This window comes from Musa acuminata, chromosome BXJ2-5 (genome assembly GCF_036884655.1).
Source record: "Musa acuminata AAA Group cultivar baxijiao chromosome BXJ2-5, Cavendish_Baxijiao_AAA, whole genome shotgun sequence".
NCBI lineage: Eukaryota > Viridiplantae > Streptophyta > Magnoliopsida > Zingiberales > Musaceae > Musa > Musa acuminata.
In genome coordinates, this window is record NC_088342.1 from 47,418,510 (window position 1) to 47,435,769 (window position 17,260).

The 17,260-nt window shown below is 48.0% G+C and overlaps 4 protein-coding genes across 5 annotated transcripts; 1 reads left to right on the plus strand and 3 right to left on the minus strand.

The window, feature by feature from the left end:
* Positions 1-1,018: 1,018 nt before the first annotated feature.
* On the minus strand, positions 1,019-3,553 carry LOC135613129 (zinc finger CCCH domain-containing protein 33-like). The gene is made up of 2 exons (XM_065110160.1): positions 3,408-3,553; positions 1,019-3,320 (listed from the first exon to the last, which is right to left on the minus strand). The coding sequence occupies exon 2, from the start codon at positions 3,304-3,306 to the stop codon at positions 1,333-1,335; it is 1,974 nt and encodes a 657-aa protein (XP_064966232.1). The 5' UTR covers positions 3,307-3,320; positions 3,408-3,553; the 3' UTR covers positions 1,019-1,332.
* A 2,553-nt stretch (positions 3,554-6,106) lies between these two features.
* LOC135613130 (phosphoinositide phospholipase C 6-like) lies at positions 6,107-11,142 on the minus strand. 2 transcript variants are annotated; one of them, XM_065110161.1, is made up of 9 exons: positions 10,646-11,142; positions 9,631-9,827; positions 8,861-8,996; positions 8,531-8,776; positions 8,218-8,441; positions 7,574-7,691; positions 6,978-7,130; positions 6,790-6,876; positions 6,107-6,648 (listed from the first exon to the last, which is right to left on the minus strand). In XM_065110161.1, exons 1-9 carry the CDS (start codon positions 10,964-10,966, stop codon positions 6,355-6,357), a joined length of 1,776 nt encoding a protein of 591 aa, XP_064966233.1. In that variant the 5' UTR covers positions 10,967-11,142; the 3' UTR covers positions 6,107-6,354. The 2 variants fall into 2 exon arrangements, with proteins under 2 accessions (XP_064966233.1, XP_064966234.1); XM_065110162.1 differs by lacking the exon at positions 10,646-11,142 and adding an exon at positions 9,906-10,130.
* Positions 11,143-12,522: 1,380 nt separating this feature from the next.
* LOC135613133 (protein DOG1-like 3) lies at positions 12,523-14,627 on the plus strand. Its single transcript, XM_065110168.1, has 2 exons — positions 12,523-13,930; positions 14,022-14,627. Exon 1 carries the CDS (start codon positions 12,534-12,536, stop codon positions 13,350-13,352), a length of 819 nt encoding a protein of 272 aa, XP_064966240.1. The 5' UTR covers positions 12,523-12,533; the 3' UTR covers positions 13,353-13,930; positions 14,022-14,627.
* Positions 14,628-14,849: 222 nt separating this feature from the next.
* On the minus strand, positions 14,850-16,041 carry LOC135613134 (fasciclin-like arabinogalactan protein 11). The gene has a single exon (XM_065110169.1). The coding sequence runs from the start codon at positions 15,813-15,815 to the stop codon at positions 15,015-15,017; it is 801 nt and encodes a 266-aa protein (XP_064966241.1). The 5' UTR covers positions 15,816-16,041; the 3' UTR covers positions 14,850-15,014.
* Between the last annotated feature and the right edge of the window lie 1,219 nt (positions 16,042-17,260).

Below are 17,260 nucleotides of genomic sequence, written 5' to 3' on the forward strand. Positions count from 1 at the left end.
TGTTATCTAGAAAAATTGTCCAGCATAATTAACCTTACGTCACGTCCTGACTCGAAAGATGATGAAGAACAGGCACCTGCGTCCAGAATCTGTCAGCGCAGTACCGCGCCCCGCCGGATGAGTTTCACTGCGACAAAGGGTTGGCGACAGAGGTGACTCCGCTATCCGTGATTGCCTATTGGATAAGACGAAAGATTCTTAGCCGCCGCCCCTCCCTCCTCTTTCGCGACCATGTCGGCCTACAGCCTCCATAGATTCTGTGCCCTTCCCTGTCGCGAGCTGTGATGCTCCCACAGCGCCATGCGGTAGATTTGCATGATAGAGAACGCCAAAGACGATGCTCAGAAGGCTCGTTCGTATACTTGCAGGTGGAAGATATACGAGGACGATCCAATCTGCAGTGCCTCTCTCACCCTGTTTTGACTGTCCGATCGATAGATAGAAAGAAGATGATGAGACGGAGGGGTCCCGCCACGCAAGTTGCTGGTCAGCAGTGTCCGCCGAGTGCGCTGGCTTTTGCGTCACCGACCCACCATTACCCTATTCCACTCTCTCGCTGACGCAACCACGCATTGTTCTGAGACGCCTAAAAGGAAAGGCACCCGGAAACATTACCAAGGAGCCATCCCATCCGGCATGGTGAGATGGAAACAGTAGTTGCACTGGAGACAGCGACAGAGCATTTGAGATCCCTCTCTCTTCCTTGAATCTACTACATATGAGATTAAAATAAATTTGATTAGGACATGAATGATACTTAACTCAGCTATTTTGGTCCCCACCAATTTGAAGGAAAGCTTCGAATGACTCGAACGGACGCGTGGGTTCAACGGTGTTATCATCCACCACCAGGGGAAGTCTTCTGAAGTCACATCCGACGCAGATTCTTGGATATCTTCATCATCTCATTGAAGAAAAAGCTGAGAGGCCTTTGAAGGGACATTTCGATCATGGGCTTTGAGGATATAATAATGCAAGTGGAAAAACATGCACTTCCCACATCATTGAATTCATAATGTCATCGTCATATAGTAAGCAATATATTTCATAGATTTAGAAACAACAAGATTTAGACAAAAGCTCATTGATTGAAAGTTGTTCTTCATCTCTACAGATACCCATCTTCTTTCTACCTATGAAGACATTCTCTTAAGCTATTTTTATGAATGAAAGAACTTGCAGGCGCGGTCTTTCCGCAAGCTCAGATTTCCCTACGGACTCGCCTGCTATAATAAAGCTGTAATGGATTCCCAAAAAAAATATATATATAACGAAGAAAAGAACAGGTCAGAAGGAAGAGGGGAAAGGTAATCGTTTGCCCTCGCCGTGTTCTTATGCCATTATCTTCTCCTCTGCCCATGGAGAGAACAAGTCGCCCCCGCCGTTGAGCTGATACCGGTTCTGCTGCTTGCCCATGCCAGGACGGCCCACGGGCGCCGCAGGTCCATCCTTCACCAGAGACTGCACCCACGACAAATCCGGCTCGTTCGTTGCGCCGGTGGCTGGAGCTACCCCTCCGATGGCGGCCTGACTGCTGCGGAAGGCGAAAGATGCCGACTTTCTCAGCTTGTTCAGTTCCTCTCCTTGAATACCCCAGTCCAATTTACCGTCCGGCGAGCCCCAGTCGGACAGGAGCGACGGCGGGGCCGCCGCTGATGCCGCGGTCGACATGGCAGAGAGTGTCGATTGGCGACCAGCGGTCGCCCCTCGGTCGCAGAAGCTCTGGCTGCGCTTAGCGAACGCGGAAGCCCTGGAATTCATGATGGCCTTTGCCAGTGAGTGGTCGAGCCCGAACGACGATGCGGCGCTAACAGGAGGGGAAGAAGACAGGCCGCCACCGTATCCAGACAGCAATTGAGACTGGTGCATCTGGATTGCAGCAGGGGATTGCATCTGAGGCCCCGTCTTCTTCCTCGCGGAGAGCCCCTGCAATTGGGTTAGCAGCGATGGATCGACAGAACCCAACAGATCAGTGTAGTCTGGAGCTCGAGTGGTTGCCGCGGCTAAGCTGTTCGTTCCCCAGCTGGCCCGCGGAGAGGCCGTTTTTGCGATTTCGTCGACAAGCTTCTGCTGATACTCTTCTAATCCGAGCAACTTGAGGTCGAAATCCAAGTCTCTGGCACTCAGCGAAGCCTTGAGCCTGCTGCTCGGCAGCTGTAAGGCCGGAGGAGTCACCACGCCGCCCGTCTGATTCATCCATGCCGCTGCGGACCCTATGCCCGATGAAGCCGACGGGGACATGGGGGAGCCGGGCTGCTGCATCAGCGTCAAGGCCATGGCCATGTCCAAAGAGGAAAGGCCTTGTGATGACGACGGCAACACCATTCCGGCAACCGATGCTGCAGTGGGGTTCACCGTCCGCAGCTCCTCCGGCTTGTGGGCGAAGAAGCAGACCCGGCGGTTGCAGCCAATCTCATCCTTGCAGAGCCGGGTCCGGTACTGCGCCGGGTGAAGCCAACTCTCGAACACGCCGTGGGCATATTCGCAAGCATCGCCGTTCCGGCAAGAACCTTTCCGGAACTCGGGGCACGGCACGCAACTGTAGGAGTACTTCCTTGGGTCTCGGCGCCGAGCGTTCTCGCCGGGGTGGACGAAGGGGCACTCCGTCCAGTCGTGGGAGTACGCGCGAGAGCACGGCTTAATCTTGAAGGTATACATCCGGAACTCGTCGGTGCCGTAGATCCCGGTCTTAATGTCGGGGAGGGTCAAATCCGGCGGGTATTCCTTCTTCTCCCCCTGTTTTGCTTGCTCTTCTCTGCTCGGTGATGAAACCCTCGGGCAAGAAGTAGCTTTTAAGATGACCTCGAGGGACTTGGCAACGGTGCTCGAGAATTGCCGGGCGATAACGTCGCCGGGGCGGCTCCCGCCCGCATCGAGGGCGTCAACGACGTCCGCAGACGCGCCGATCAAGAGCTTAACGGCTTCAAGAGAAGCCGCGGAGCCGCCGGCGGCAGCGCAGTGCAGGGCGGTGGCACCGTCGGAGTCGGCGTGGCGGACGGCCTCAGCTGGGCGGGCGGACAGGATGTAGCCCATCACGGCGGCGCTGCCGTATAGCGCCGCGATCATGAGCGGCGTCCGCAGCTGGTAACCCATTCCCCGGCCAGGAGAGCGGCCGTACCAGGAGGCAGCGGCATCCAATGGTTGGCCGTCGTCCTCCACCGCCCGCCTGAAGGCGGAGAGGTCGTCGGAAGCGGCGAGCTCAAGGAGCACTGCGGCCGCCTCCGACGAAGTCTCCATGGCCTCTGCGCCGCATCCCGCCGCGGGGTCGTTGGGCAGCGAGGAGAGCTTCCGGTGGCCGCCACACATGTCCTCTCTTCCACCTACATCAAGCAACAAAACTCCGTCAAAAACCAAAAAGAGGCAACAAATCGAACGCCACGATGAAACCTATGAGAATGGATGCGTACGAGAGCCGATGCGAGTGTGAGGGAACGAAGGGAACGAGGAGGTCGTGATTTGCGAGGAAAGCTTTGGCCTTTCGTCTCCTTTTGTAGGCGTGAGTGGGAGTCCGTGTCAATTATGCTTGTCAGGCAAATCCACATTTAAAATTGCATAATGACCCCTGCGGAACCCCATAACTCATAATGTCGCACGTAAGATTCTCTCATAAACGCCCCTGAGAGGGGCCGATATGAAGTTTTATATTCTGTAGGGACGGATGTGGGATGGGTCGCAATAATTCCACGGGGAGAGAGAGAGATGAGGGAAGCAGGTGGGAACTGCGCTCGGGTCAAAAAGACGACTCCGGGAAGGAAGCTGCCTTCTTCCTACCCGTCTCTCCGGATGAGAACGAAATGAAACGAGGCGCGGTCCAAACCCCGACACACAAAATGAAACGACGAGATGACTGACGCCGTGTGCCCCCGTGGGAATTCCCGTCTGGGATTCCGTCCACAGCGGGCCACGCGGCGTCAGCGTCCGTGGGAGGAGGCCACGTTGAATCCGAGGCGACTTCGAGTGGCTCGGTCGACACGCGTGAACCGTTCATCTTCGTTTCCCCCTCTGCGGCCGGACGAGGGTCCGGGACCATGTGGGTCCCACATATTTTATTGGTCAGATGGGAGATAAGGAGGTGGGTAACTGGTGGGGTGGCGTGAGGTGGGGAGAAACCGCTCATCGGGAAATGGGAATGCCGTGGGCCGCAGGCAGCGTCGAATACCGAGGTAGCCCCCACCAAAGATTCGAGCACGCTCGGTGAGCGTACCGCGCCACAGAGTCGTGCTCCAAATCGTTTGCCGAGTCGCTGCACACAGCGCTCCTCTACCCGAGTCACGAAATCAACGCGTGTCGATCGCAACCGAATCTAAATCCAGTCTTCGGGTTCGAGCGGGCAGATTAATCGGGCATGCGAAGATAAAAAATGCTACGCATGATATATAATACGTCGAATCGGTCAGACCATATAAAGGCCATATGATACACACTCGAGTGTTTAGCAAACAAATCGACATGATGAATGTTGTTTAGGTGGAAAGAGACGATGGTTGCAGACAAATAGTGTGACAAGGTTTAGTTTGACCACGAAGTCATCGGCCGCCACGGTCGGCTTTTGGATAAGAAATCTACGTTCAAATGTAAGAAAATGGAAGCTTGACCTCGCACTACCCAATGGTACATTACAATAAATATTATTAGAGGGGGTGGGTGGTGAGTCTCTTTCCGGGCCCCACACCGTGTTCTATGTTTATGAGGAGATGGGTGGTATGAGAGGTGGAGAATTAATACCAGTAGAATACTCGGTCCTTTGTTTCTTTCCCTAGATTTATTATCATATGTTGCTGGAGTGGGACAATTAGGATGACCCAAAAACAATTATATAGATGATACGATTTTTATTTTTATTTGATACCAGATGAGGTTCGGAATAAATCAAACTTTATTCGTGAGATTGAGATATTGAAAAACTAGGAGAGTCGATACGAGACCCTATAAAAGATATGTGGAGACATATTTGAGGAGATCCCTCGATAAAATTAAAATTTAGAGGATTTGATCAAGCGAGTATATTCAGGTGCAAGTCTTTAAGAATACACTCGAAAGGTCTTTTTATGGTATGATAAATGATGTTGGAGTTGAATGTTGAAAAGTGACATGCCTAGAAGATAAGAGCTGTGTCAGTGAACCACTAATAGATAGTAACATTCACAATATAAATGTATCCTCAGTCAAAGTCAAATATTTGAATGATTCAGGGCAAAAATATGATTAATGCATCTCAGGATTTGTCATAATTTTGAAGAGTACAAGGCAAGTTTTCTTGAACTATTGGATTAGTTTTTTTTTTATAAGCAGTGAGTTAATTAGATTTCATCTCAAACAAGACAGCCTTAATAATATCACAAAAAGGAGAGAGAAAACAAATCACTGGAAACTTTTGAACAGTGTTATTTCACTTCCACCAGTTTAATAGTGAGATTAAGTGTGGCCACCAGACCTCTTCTCTAAGAACAGAAACAGAAACAGAAACAGTGCCACTTATGTGTGATGAAATGCAATTTGACTCATGCAGTTGTTCCAACCTAATCAACTGAAAGAAGATTCTTCAAAGTTCAAAGTCAAGGTTTATTATTTCCTTGTGCACAGTGATGATTCTATTTGTTGTATCCTTTTGATTCATGGAGAACTTGAACCTGACATAATATATAATATCTGAAACTTTGTTGCAGAAATTTCTTTTCTATTATGACAATCTCCAATGTGGAGGAGTTGATCCTTCCACTGGCAACTAAGTTCTTTAATCAGTATACATTTGACCATTGTCAGACATCAGAAACACTGCATAAATGGATAGCAACTTCAAATCCACCAACCACCACAAAGAGAAGGAGTTGGAGCAAGTCAACCATTTGAGATTTAGATAAGAATTCATCTCCAGCTTCAGACAAAACAATTAAACCAGGTTAGGACTCTCCCAATATTTCTAGATACCATGATAATAGTTAGCTTTAGCAGATATTGATGATGGCATTAGAAACATGATGCACTCACCATTTTCCCACGACTTCCATTGTTATGCACAACTACTCATCATCAAGGGAGGGAGCTTCATGATCATTTCATGGCTGCATATATAGGCCCATTGTTCTCGGCAACAATTACCTGCGACTAGGAAAGAAAATAGCATATTTTCACTGAAAAAAATAACAGATATCAAAGTTGATGGGACTGGCTACCCAGTGTACAACAGAGCAGAACCATCCGATAAGCATCACTTGCATGATTAATTTCGAGACAGGTGAATTCCTCATGCTATTGTAACATGTGATCACACCAACTGTTTCTAAAATGCAGATAGAAAGTGCTATCACACAAATTCGAATCAGGTTGCGGTAGGAAGAACTTCAAACAGCATCATCATACAAACACGAATCGCATCAGCAGCTTTACGGAATTGAATTTGTTGCCCTTGTGGTCAAAAAGTGGCACAGCCCTGATCCCTGGCCTCAACTCCGAAACAGGAATGCAAGTCTGTCCACCAAAGTCATCCTTCTCAGACATATCATACTCATGTACTTCAATACGAAGCAAAGCCAGTTCAGGTACAGTTAAAGGGAAGGTAAACTCCTCATCCCAAACCGGTGTCCAGTTGTCCTCTATTGTCTTTGTTTTCTTCATCACGGTGTCAGCTGGAACTCCAGATATCCCTACCTGTTAATTACCAAACAATTGCAGCAAAATCAGATCAACCATCATCCTGTTGAAGTTCGAGAGCAACATCCCTCAGCTTTAGTCCATGGAGAAAAGAAAATACATTAAATCTGAAACAAACTAATAGTTTGTATATGTTACCCTTGTATAGAAATCTGGAGGAGAATATGCATCAAAGTGTGTCTGACTAAAATCCAAACGCCAACCATCTCCCATATAAATTTTTACCTGTCCAAAAATATTGACTTTATCAACAATTTCAACTTCTGATCAAAAACAAAAAAAGAAAGGGATGCAAAAGAAAAATGTATGAAGAAAACAATTATCACCTTTAAAGTTTTCTTTACAGGTAAGACGGCTTTAGGATCAAAAACCTCATTGTTTGGACCAGCCTTCACCAAGAAATCAGGCTTCTTTATATACCCACAACCTCCATTGGCTTTATAAAATCCATGCATCAGCCACAGCGACCTGCCATATCCCTACAGAAGAAATGGCAATAGAATATCAAGCACAGTGTTCCTAAAGGGATTCAAACAAAATTTACTTGATGAAGGTTTTGCCATGAAAGACTAAGTGAAGCCATTTTGATGCGCAATGACTTATTATGTACTTGAAACCAATACCACAAATCCTTGTAAATTTTTTTTGGCAGCCAGCAGCATGGTTTGGACATCGCAGTTGGAAAATTGGAGTCTCAATGTAACTTGATCTGACATCAAAACTTGTTAAATCACACAATTTCCAGACTCCAAACAGATGGAATCTTAGCCTATTGGTCGGTTGCCCTCCACATATTAAGAAAGGTTCTAAGTTCAGATACTTGTGGATGCGGTGCCCATAGATGACGAATGACGAGAAGGCATAAGACGGGAAAGAAAATATTCATCATGTATTTTGATCAGTATTTCAAGACTAGAGATACCTGCATGTTGAATGCAACCATCTGAGCACCATGAATCCAACCAATGAATGGATTGTAGTTAGAAGAATTAAAGCGGGTGCCCTTTGGATATATCCTGAGAAGATTTTTCTGAGTGAACCTATAAAATAAAATGACAATTATATCAACAGACTAACAGATTCTCAGAAAACAAGTAACATTCGGGTGAACATGCATGCTCCATCCAAGTTAAAAATCTTTGCATGGGCTAAAACTACCAACAGATTACTAAAAATATATAAATAGAGGAAGTTTCTGATATTTTCCAATTAATTTTGCATGTGATGGGAGCTGATTTGAGGTAGTATGAAGCTCATGGATATTTCCAAAAGAGGCCCAAAGATAAACCAATTAAACGGGTGTGTCAAAATATATCAGGGGTGTGAGGATTGGCAAAAGAACATCCGACAAGAATATATTAGAAACAGTAGTCTTTTTATCAAAAACAATAAAGACTTCTGCTGGATTTTAGATTGGCTAGTAAAATTGCTCATGATAAAGCTCGATGATAGGAAAAAGATCTACAAAGTGGCCTCCCGTTATTGTTGTCCGAATGATTTTTTGCAATAAGAAAAGAGAAATCAAACAAGATTTGAAAAGGAATGCACACTTAACAAAATTAGGACCTTAGTAAATCAGCTCCGTGTGTCGCTGCAGCTTTGACAAGTTCTTGCTCACTCAGACTTAATCGTCTAACTTTCTCTGGATCAACGTTTAGTGCTTCGCTCATGTGACCCTTAGGTTTCCCTGCCCTGATGGTGATTAGACATTTGTACTCAGGCGGTGCATTCTGACGCTCTTTTTTATCATCATCATCATCTGCAAGTTCCTCATCTTGAACTTCTTCATCCTGAGCAATCTCATTAATAAGAAACTGGCTATTAAATACACAGTGAATATTAGACATCAGATGGAAGTGCATTAGACATCATTTGACACCTTATCAGCTAATTCAAATTCAGTTTGTATATCTGAAACCTCCTTTCCCCACGCTTCTTCTTCATTAGAATCATTTTCTTTTTGAGTATCACAATCCTTCTCCTTAAAACTTTTAGCTTCAAGGTACTCTTTTGGTGGTTTGGTGGAAATGATAATCCTTTTCTTCAGAGCTTCTGGTGAAGGGAATTCCTTGTGACTTTCTGAGTCAGGGTAGTACAGCATGTCTCCAAATGTTTCCATGACCATCTAAAGAAATGTTTTGCTAGAAGTTAAAAGATGAATTGAAAATACACGGTTGAAAATTTTCATTGAGGAGAAAAAAGAATCTACCTTGGCTACTTTAGCCTGGAGATCAGGAGTAAGGTGGTCCTCCAAAGTTATGATAACAGGATACGGAGATGCTGAAAAGGCATGCTCTTTGATGGATTTTAAACATCTGATAAGCTCCACAGGAGAAGTCAATGTCCTACATAACAAATTTTTTAGAAGGTAAGCTAAGGCACTTAAATACAAAGAAGTGACCAATAGCTGCATATTAACATTAAGCGCAATTTCATGTCTTTGGTTATTAACATACTGAACCTAGTTACCTTATTAGCAGCAGCATCAACCAAGCAGCTTAAATAGGAGGAGGAAATGGGACACACACGTATAGAGCTGTTAATTAGAGTAGAGGAAAAAAATATTTGATACAGAACGGAAGGAACTTGCCTGTGGACCATTAGTTTGCATTTTTTTTCAAGACAATGAATTATCAAAAAAGAAGTGTGGCATTTGTTCTTCAGTATGCCAATTTTTATCTTAATAAAAGGCATTTTAAATTACTCTCAGAGAATCAACCAAATCATATGGATGAACAAAAACAAAGATATACCACTTGAGAACTTGCAAACTCTGTGGATCTGTTCCACTGTGTCTAACAATAATGTCGATTTGAGAATCATAAACGTTATACAAAAGAGAATTATCAGGCCATGTCATATATAGTATGCTATATTATAAAAAAAATACTAGGTACAATATATTATTTTTCACAATTTTCTCTAAATAGTGATCCGATAGAAAAGTTTAAGAAGAAACCAGGCATCACACCAGTATACCTTCCATGAAGAACATTGATATTGTCTCTTGCAGAATTTGGCCATATATCCAGCTCAATTACTCTCACACCTCTCTGAAGTGCTCTTATAATTGGAACATCGCTGCAGTCACTACTGAGCTGGTTTCCCGTCAAGTATGAATTGTGGCCTGTATATATGTAATAGTGGGACAGTGGAGCCGTCATAACATGGTGAACCTGCATTAGTATCAAGTATTCATATGCTAACATGTAAAAATTTCTGAGCTATGATTTAAGCAGTACAGTTATATTAACCTGCAAGTCATGGCTATAGGCTGAACAGTATATCAGGAAATTGAAGTGTCATAATATCTTAGTTGTTCAGAATTTATTATCACTTGGAAGGGAAACACAATAGTAATAATATCATCAGCATAGTTCAACATGAAGTTCTGGATAAAACAATTAGGATATTGGATTCTTCCATTAGCACCACTGGCACAGAATCAGTTTCTCCAATGTATTTGTTTCAATTTTTATCACTGAAAAAGATCAAAGCATAATATCAGGTAATCAAAGAACATTAAAAACAAAAAACAAACCTAAACAAGCAGCATGTAAGGGAAAGAAACAAAGTAGCCTGAGATGGTAACATTTGAAACCTAAAGAACAGATCTACAAGTTTTTAATATCTTGATCAACCAGTATCTTAGCAATAAGATAAATGAGGCTTGTAATTCTACCATAAATAGCATACAAAAGAGTATCACATTAGATTCTTTTTTCCAACATTTACTGAACATAAAAGGAACATCTTCCACGACAAGCATCGACTAGAATGCATCATAATTCACAAGAATTAATTGCTCAAGTCTATGTGATTTCGATTCCTAAATATGACTTGTACAGTTCTTCTAAAGTTGTCGTCTTTAATCCAAAGACAGAAGCAATCATGGACCAACTTTCAACAAATACTACACCTCCATCGAAGGTAACAACAACAGGGGCCAAGCAGACCACCAGGATCAAGAGATCTACAAGAGGCGCGAGCAGACCTGCGGTTGTAAGGGAGGGTTCAGCTCCTCGGAGAAGAGGTAGTGGTGGAAATCGTCGAGGGTGAAGGGCGGCTTGGAGAGCTTGGCGAGGTGGGAGGGGCGGCGGAGCTGGCGGACGCGCTCCATGACCCGCTCGGCGTCGACGGCGGTGGCCCCGGCCTCGCCCTGTGCCTCCTCTAGGAACCGACGGAGCTGATCCGCAGTCATGTGGGCTCCGCCCTCGGCGTAGGTCGCGAAAGCGTCCCGCACGTCCTCCGCGGGCTTCGCCTCGCTCCACCGGAACTTCCTCGTGAAGCAGATGCAGCACCTGTAGCTCCCCATCCTCTCTCTCTCTCTCTCTCCAAAATTCCACCGTCCTTGCTTACATCCACGACCAAATGGGGCTCCCGGCAAATATAAAGGATCGAAGACGGCGAAGACGAGGAGGCGCGCCGCGAAATGGACGCGATTTAACTGTCACAGTGGTTTCGAGTGACTCTCCGAGAAAGGATAGGGATACCTCCCCCTCATCAGAAGAACACCTTTCGTTACCGACACGACCGAAGCCCACAAACGCACCCACCCGCAGCAAGAGGGCCCCAGATCGTGGCCGTCGCTTTGGGTGGCGAAAGAGACCTCGTCAAGGGTTTCCATGGAGAATGCCGTCGCGATCTCGTAACGGCGACGTTGTTGGTGAAGGTAATGCCCCGGTTCGTGAATCACAAAGTACACGTGGACAAGAGTCATCCGTCAGATCGAAACTCCGACTGTGTCCCTTGGCGACCGCGACGGTCACACCGGTGGGGTGAGGGAGACCAAAGAATAATTGGGCCGGCGTACGTGTCGGATACGCGGTCACGATCACCGGGTTTGGGTCAACCTTATCCACGCTGCCAGTCTCTGGATTACTAATGCAGCAAAGAATAATAGTAGGATTAGGATCTACATTAATCCAATTCAAGATGTGTCTATTCAAATTGAATTTGGAATAGGTTCGTTTATCTAAATAATTATCTCGATTAGACATCGGATATCTTTGATTTAGATAGGAGGGGAAGTCAAGGAGTCATTTGGTACTCACCACCTCAGACTCGAACATGGAAGATCGAGCCAAAAGAAGGGTTTTTTCTTCGTCGTGGATCTTATAGCCCGTGCTTTAATGCAACTCAGTCACACCATAAAATTGAGATGGAGATGGAGATGGAGATGGAACACTGAGGGAACGGTGTTCCATTCTTTTTCGAACAAGGAAATCTCAATCAGCTGACCTCATGATGTCTGGCCAGTTACACATATGCTTTAAAGACGAGATAAGCAATCCAGTTCCTCTGGGTGAGGCCATCCAAGACCACCTGCAGAAACCACGGCCAGAGGCACCGGGAATGGTCTCCTCGGCGACCGTGTAATAAGGTCAGAGTATTATTCTCGCCACTGTTATCGACAAAGGACAAAGGATAAAGATTGTCGAAGACGTGGATACCTCCCCTCTCACCTACCAGCTAACCCAGATGCATCTCCCTCTCGCCGGCGCCTCCACGAACTGGAAAGAAGGGCCCATGTGACATCTCCTCCGCTGGGTTCGCCCACTGGTCCGCTGCCTCCGCATTACCTCCCGACCTTCGCCATTAAAGCTTCACTCAGAAAGGCTGCGCTGCATCTCGTCACCGTATGACGTGGCGAGATTGATGACCATCCACTTGGTCAACAAAACACTTCTTGTTTTCTTCCGTTCCCTCCAGGGGCGCAGAGCCCCTCCCAACGAGCCGAAACAGCCAGTTGAAGCACCTTCTGGGCCCCACAACGCAAATCAACATGGCCCACCTTCTATATAAGAACCGAGCCTTCCGGGGTTTCCATCCATACTCACCACCAACCACCCCCCCCCCCCACCACCCCGCTCGAGTGCACCATGAGCTCCGCCAACGAGAACCAACAACGCGGAGAGGAGACGGCTGCAGCCCGCAACGAGCCCCGCGCCCCTGAGCATTTCGCCAAGTTCTTCGAGTGCTGGCTCGCCGAGCAAGAACGCGACCTGCAAGTCCTCCGTACCGCAGCCGCTTCCGCCGGCGAGGAGCTCCGGCTTCGACCCCTCGTTGACCGGGTCCTCGGCCACTACGAGTACTACTACTGCGCCAAGGCCGCCTCCGTCCGCCGCGACGTGCTCCCCATGTTCAACCCCACGTGGACGTCCTCCACGGAGAACCTCTTCCTTTGGGCCGGCGGCTGGCGGCCCACCATGGCTTTCCACCTCCTCTACTCCAAGTCCGGCCTCCAGTTCGAGCCCCGGCTTCTCGAGCTGATCGTCGGCAACCCCACGCGCGACCTGGCCGACCTAAGCCCCGACCAGCTGGAGCGCATCGATGGGCTCCACCGGCTGACGGTGCGGCTGGAGAAGGAGATATCTGAAGAGGAGGCGCAGGTGCAGGAGTCGGTGGCGGACGCACGGATGGTGGAGCTGACGCATGCGTTGGCGGAGTCAGAGGAGGTAGAAGCCGATTCCATGGAGCAGGAGATGAAGAGGAAACGGGACAGGATGAACGAGGTGTTGCAGAGGGCGGATCAGCTGAGGCTGGAGACGCTGAAGGGGCTGGTGGAGATACTGAAGCCGGTGCAGGCGGTGCATTTCTTGATCGCGGCTGCGGAGCTTCACCTCAAAGTGCACGAGTTTGGGAAGAGCAAAGACGCTGCCGCTGCCGCTGCCGCTGCCGCTACTGGCCGACCAGAGTAAGGCTGGTGTTTAACCGCATCTTGTATCTGTTTTAAGTTGAGCATAAAGCACACTAACTACTACCACTTGTGACATGTACTTATGCTTAGTTAGCATGTAGAACATTAGCATTATATCCTAATCCAATGGATCCCGTCGGACCCGTTTATAATCCGATCATGTCCCGGACTCGAGTGCGACAAATCATGCACATAGGCACGTCGATCGCGATCCCTCTCCGCGCATGCACCGTCTCTGCGAATCGCTACAAGGAAGCTCCCATCCGTCCCAGATGCACGCATCGTTAAAGCCCATCGAGGCCGTCCATCACCCATGGCCACCCGTCACGATCAACTACATATGTCGGCCGGTACACGTTCGTCCCCATCCCCCACCTCCACCGCCACTGCCGCCGCGCAACTCGCCGCCCATGTCCTCTCTGGTTCCATAAATAACAGAACCCGGCTTCGCCTTCTTTATCTCTTCAACGGCACCGTCTCTCCGAAACCGTTTCGCCATCGTCCACCGATGTCTTTGCGCAGCGACTACGAACAACCCCAAACCCTAGCGGCGTTCTCTCCTCGATCCGTCACCTACTGGTTTGCGTCGACCTCCTAATCGATCCGTCTCTTCAGTCGCGATCGCAAGTCGGACTGGTAAATTTGTCGCTTTTGTGTTGTTTTGATGCAGCTGCGGATCTTGTGGGTACGCGTTGAATCTGAGCTCTTCCGATCGGGACACCGCCAACATCGGTTCCAAGTACAGGAAATCCGCCAAGAAGGGCATCGTTTCCTTCGTTGCCGTGGACGAGAGCCGGTTCTCGCAGGTCGAGGAGCTCCGTTGCTGGCCCTACTTCGAGTCGAGGCATTCGTGGGGGTTGCTGAGGAGGAAGACCAAGTTGTCCTGTCGAAAGTGCAAGAACTTCGTTGGCGTCGGACATTACGACGGCGCCTCCACACAGGCTGGGTCCGATAGCTCCGTCTCGGGTTCCGGGAACGGCGAGGCGCCGAAGAAGTACTTCATCAAGATTAGCGCGCTGCAGCCGCTGGCGTGCGATGACTGAGGCGTTCCTCTCTCCAGGTGATGTTTGCTGCCATGCCGACATCGGACTCGCTCCTTGATTTCGTGCATATGCTTGTGTGAGAAAGAAGGTGTCATATGTCAGGATCCGGAACACGGTTGTACAAGATAATTGGACCCAAAAAAATGATGCCTTTGATCTGTTTGTAGTTTTGCCTCTAAGAGTAAAGCGTGTAATGTGTGAATAAGATGGTACCGAACGAAAGTTGTTGGTGATTTTTGCGTTGGCGACATGAGATTTTGATCCATGGATCATATGAACTGCGAGTTAGGATGTTCGATCAACATATGGTGGTGGAGAATTAGCTTGATGAATACATCTCGCCATGACTTCTTAGGAAGTCAATGCATCCCATATAGGTTGACTTGATGATCTGTGTGTGCATTTGTGGTTCATACCCAGAAATCGGAAAGAAGACGAATCCAACAGTTAGATCCTTTGATTGCACAAAGGGGGAAATGCTATCACTCTGTTTCTTATTCATGGATCTCGTGATTTTGAATGAAATGACGGTACAAAAACTCACAGCAAAGATAGGACACCAAAACATTGCGGTGCTTCACACTCGCCTAAACTGCTGAACACAATAGTTGCGGTTGCACTCAGAAGCTCCACCACAGCCAAATAGCTGCGGCTGCAAACATAACGCCGCCTCCAGATGCGCTCCGGCTCAGGTTCACACTAGCGGAGGCATCGGTAGCGTCGGTGGAAGGGGTGGAAGGGCCTTCGGCGACAGGACTTGGTTTCTGCTTCTTGGCTTCGGCTGGTGCAGGAGCAGCAGCAGGAGCCGGGGGTCCAAAGATCTCCAAGGGAAGGAGCACCTGATCGACCTGGTACACGGCGAGCTTGCTGTCGGAGTATATGGTGTTGGCGATGGTGGCGTCGACGACCCCCGTCGATAGATTCACTTGGGTTCCCATGGTCGTCACGTTCAATGGGTACCGCCCGTTGCTGGCGTCGCCGGCCTGCGTTCTGACGGGGTTGCTCACCGTTTGGAACTGGGAGGCGGAGATGACGGTGGGAAGTATGTGGAACTGGATCAGCGCGACCTTCTGCTGGTCGGTGAGGGAGTTGAGCGTGCCGGATGGGAGGCTGGAGAAGGCGTTGTCGGTGGGCGCGAAGATGGTGAGGCCGGTGTTGGAGTTGTTGAGCTGGTTGTTTATTTGGTCGCCGACTTGGGTGCTCTTGAGGAGGCGGATGAGCGTACCGTACTGCCCTGCCTTCTCCATAATGGCCGTGATGTTGGTCGGTCCTGCAGGAGCCGGAGATGTCGCCGACTGAGCAAAGGTTTCCCCGGCCAGTCCGGCAAGAAACAGGAAGGCGGTAACGGCACAGCCGAAGCGTTGCATGGTTGCAGTGTTATGCTGCTGTCTTATGCTCTGCTCACTGCTGCGTCGGTGCATGGAGCCGAGGAAGGAGGGGCATTTTATGCAGGAGGAGGAGGAGGGAGGATGGGGAGAGCGGTGGGTCGTGGGATGGCGTCCGGCACCAAACTTAATAGGACGCTCCAGCTATTTTGCTTGACATGGTTGCCAATATCCATGTGTGAAGATGACATGGGTGGCAGTGATCCTTCCACCAAAAGCATCATGGAGAATGATGGCTGGCGAAGAAGGCCTTCGCCCGAGGAAGAATCATGCTCTTTCGTTCTGGTTTCCCTGTCTGCTTTACGTTGCCCAGTAGTAGTAGCTTGACATGGCAGAGTTGTCGAGTGTTTCATTCAGTGCACCTGCTAATTTGTTGTGTTTTGCGGATTGGAATGCAAGTATTATAGCTGCCGTAGAGTTTCAGCAAAAGAAAGCCACCGATTGATTAGTCCTGAGATAAATTGTGCAGGAAAGCGAACCCCATGTCTGTCTAATGATTAAGGTGATCAGGAGAAAGCAGCTTTGCAGCTGCTCTTTCTATGTTCATGTTAGGTTCTGCCTTTCCAACGAAGCTTTCGAGGAGAAGTGGTCTCATCACCTGTAGCAGATGGTTACAGGCTCATTAACAGTTATTTTATGTTTTGATTCGATGGGAATTCATCACTGATTCGAGTGTTTGATGTGATGAGGGTTCTTTAGCTTTTCTATGCACAATACAAATAGAATAATAAATCTTATTAATATATAATTTAAACAAAAATAGTTATGAGATTAGATGCAATCGTTGACCACGGCAGCACGGATCGATCGTCGTCAGACGGCATCGTCCCGAGCTCTTGAGACGGGACAGATGAAACAATTTTTTGGTATGATTCTGACTCGACGTATGGTGTCAGACGTTTCTTGGGCTCAAAATAAATCGTATCAGACATGATATGATATGTGATTAACAGACGACATATTTCCTATCAATCCCGTATCACTTTCATTTGTGAATGTCTTTTGTTATTCATAAATTTAATTTTGTTATTTTGTTAGCGAGACTGAAATATATTAAGACGATCGAACGGTTTTTAATTCAAAAGAGGGGAGACGGAGAGGAGAAGATGACGGCCCGCGTTGGGCCCCTCCGGCCATCTCGCCTCGAGCAACCGTCAGCACGTGCGAGTGGATACGTGTGCGAGCGAGCTGGTTCGCAACCCGTCGATTTGCCCGAATTTACGAGCCTGCCCCATTCGCTCCGCGCTTGCGAGCCCGAGCTTATCGTGGCCGTAGGATGATGATTGACGGTCGGATCGTGCTTTAGGGAAAGGGCGAGACCAGTCGAGGAAACAAAGGTAGACGAACGAAAGATGACGGAGAATTCACCCCCAAAAACCAAAAAAAAAAGGAGTAGGAATTAAAGAAAGCGAAGGCGGAGGGGATTGAATTCGTGTTGATGGCGCCTGCTGAGGGCATTGAAATCTTTTCGCGGGTTGGTT

What these genes read in the sequence shown, in the direction of transcription:
- LOC135613130 (XM_065110161.1), bottom strand. Translation starts at nt 10,966, where the DNA reads ATGGGGAGCTACAGGTGCTGCATCTGCTTCACGAGGAAGTTCCGGTGG. An exon ending in CTGTAAAGAAAACTTTAAAG is followed by an intron (nt 6,877 to 6,977) that starts GTGATAATTGTT and finishes ATTTTTGGACAG; the next exon opens with GTAAAAATTTATATGGGAGA. An exon ending in CTCCAGATTTCTATACAAGG is followed by an intron (nt 6,649 to 6,789) that starts GTAACATATACA and finishes GGTAATTAACAG; the next exon opens with GTAGGGATATCTGGAGTTCC.
- LOC135613129 (XM_065110160.1), bottom strand. Translation starts at nt 3,306, where the DNA reads ATGTGTGGCGGCCACCGGAAGCTCTCCTCGCTGCCCAACGACCCCGCG.
- LOC135613133 (XM_065110168.1), top strand. Translation starts at nt 12,534, where the DNA reads ATGAGCTCCGCCAACGAGAACCAACAACGCGGAGAGGAGACGGCTGCA.
- LOC135613134 (XM_065110169.1), bottom strand. Translation starts at nt 15,815, where the DNA reads ATGCACCGACGCAGCAGTGAGCAGAGCATAAGACAGCAGCATAACACT.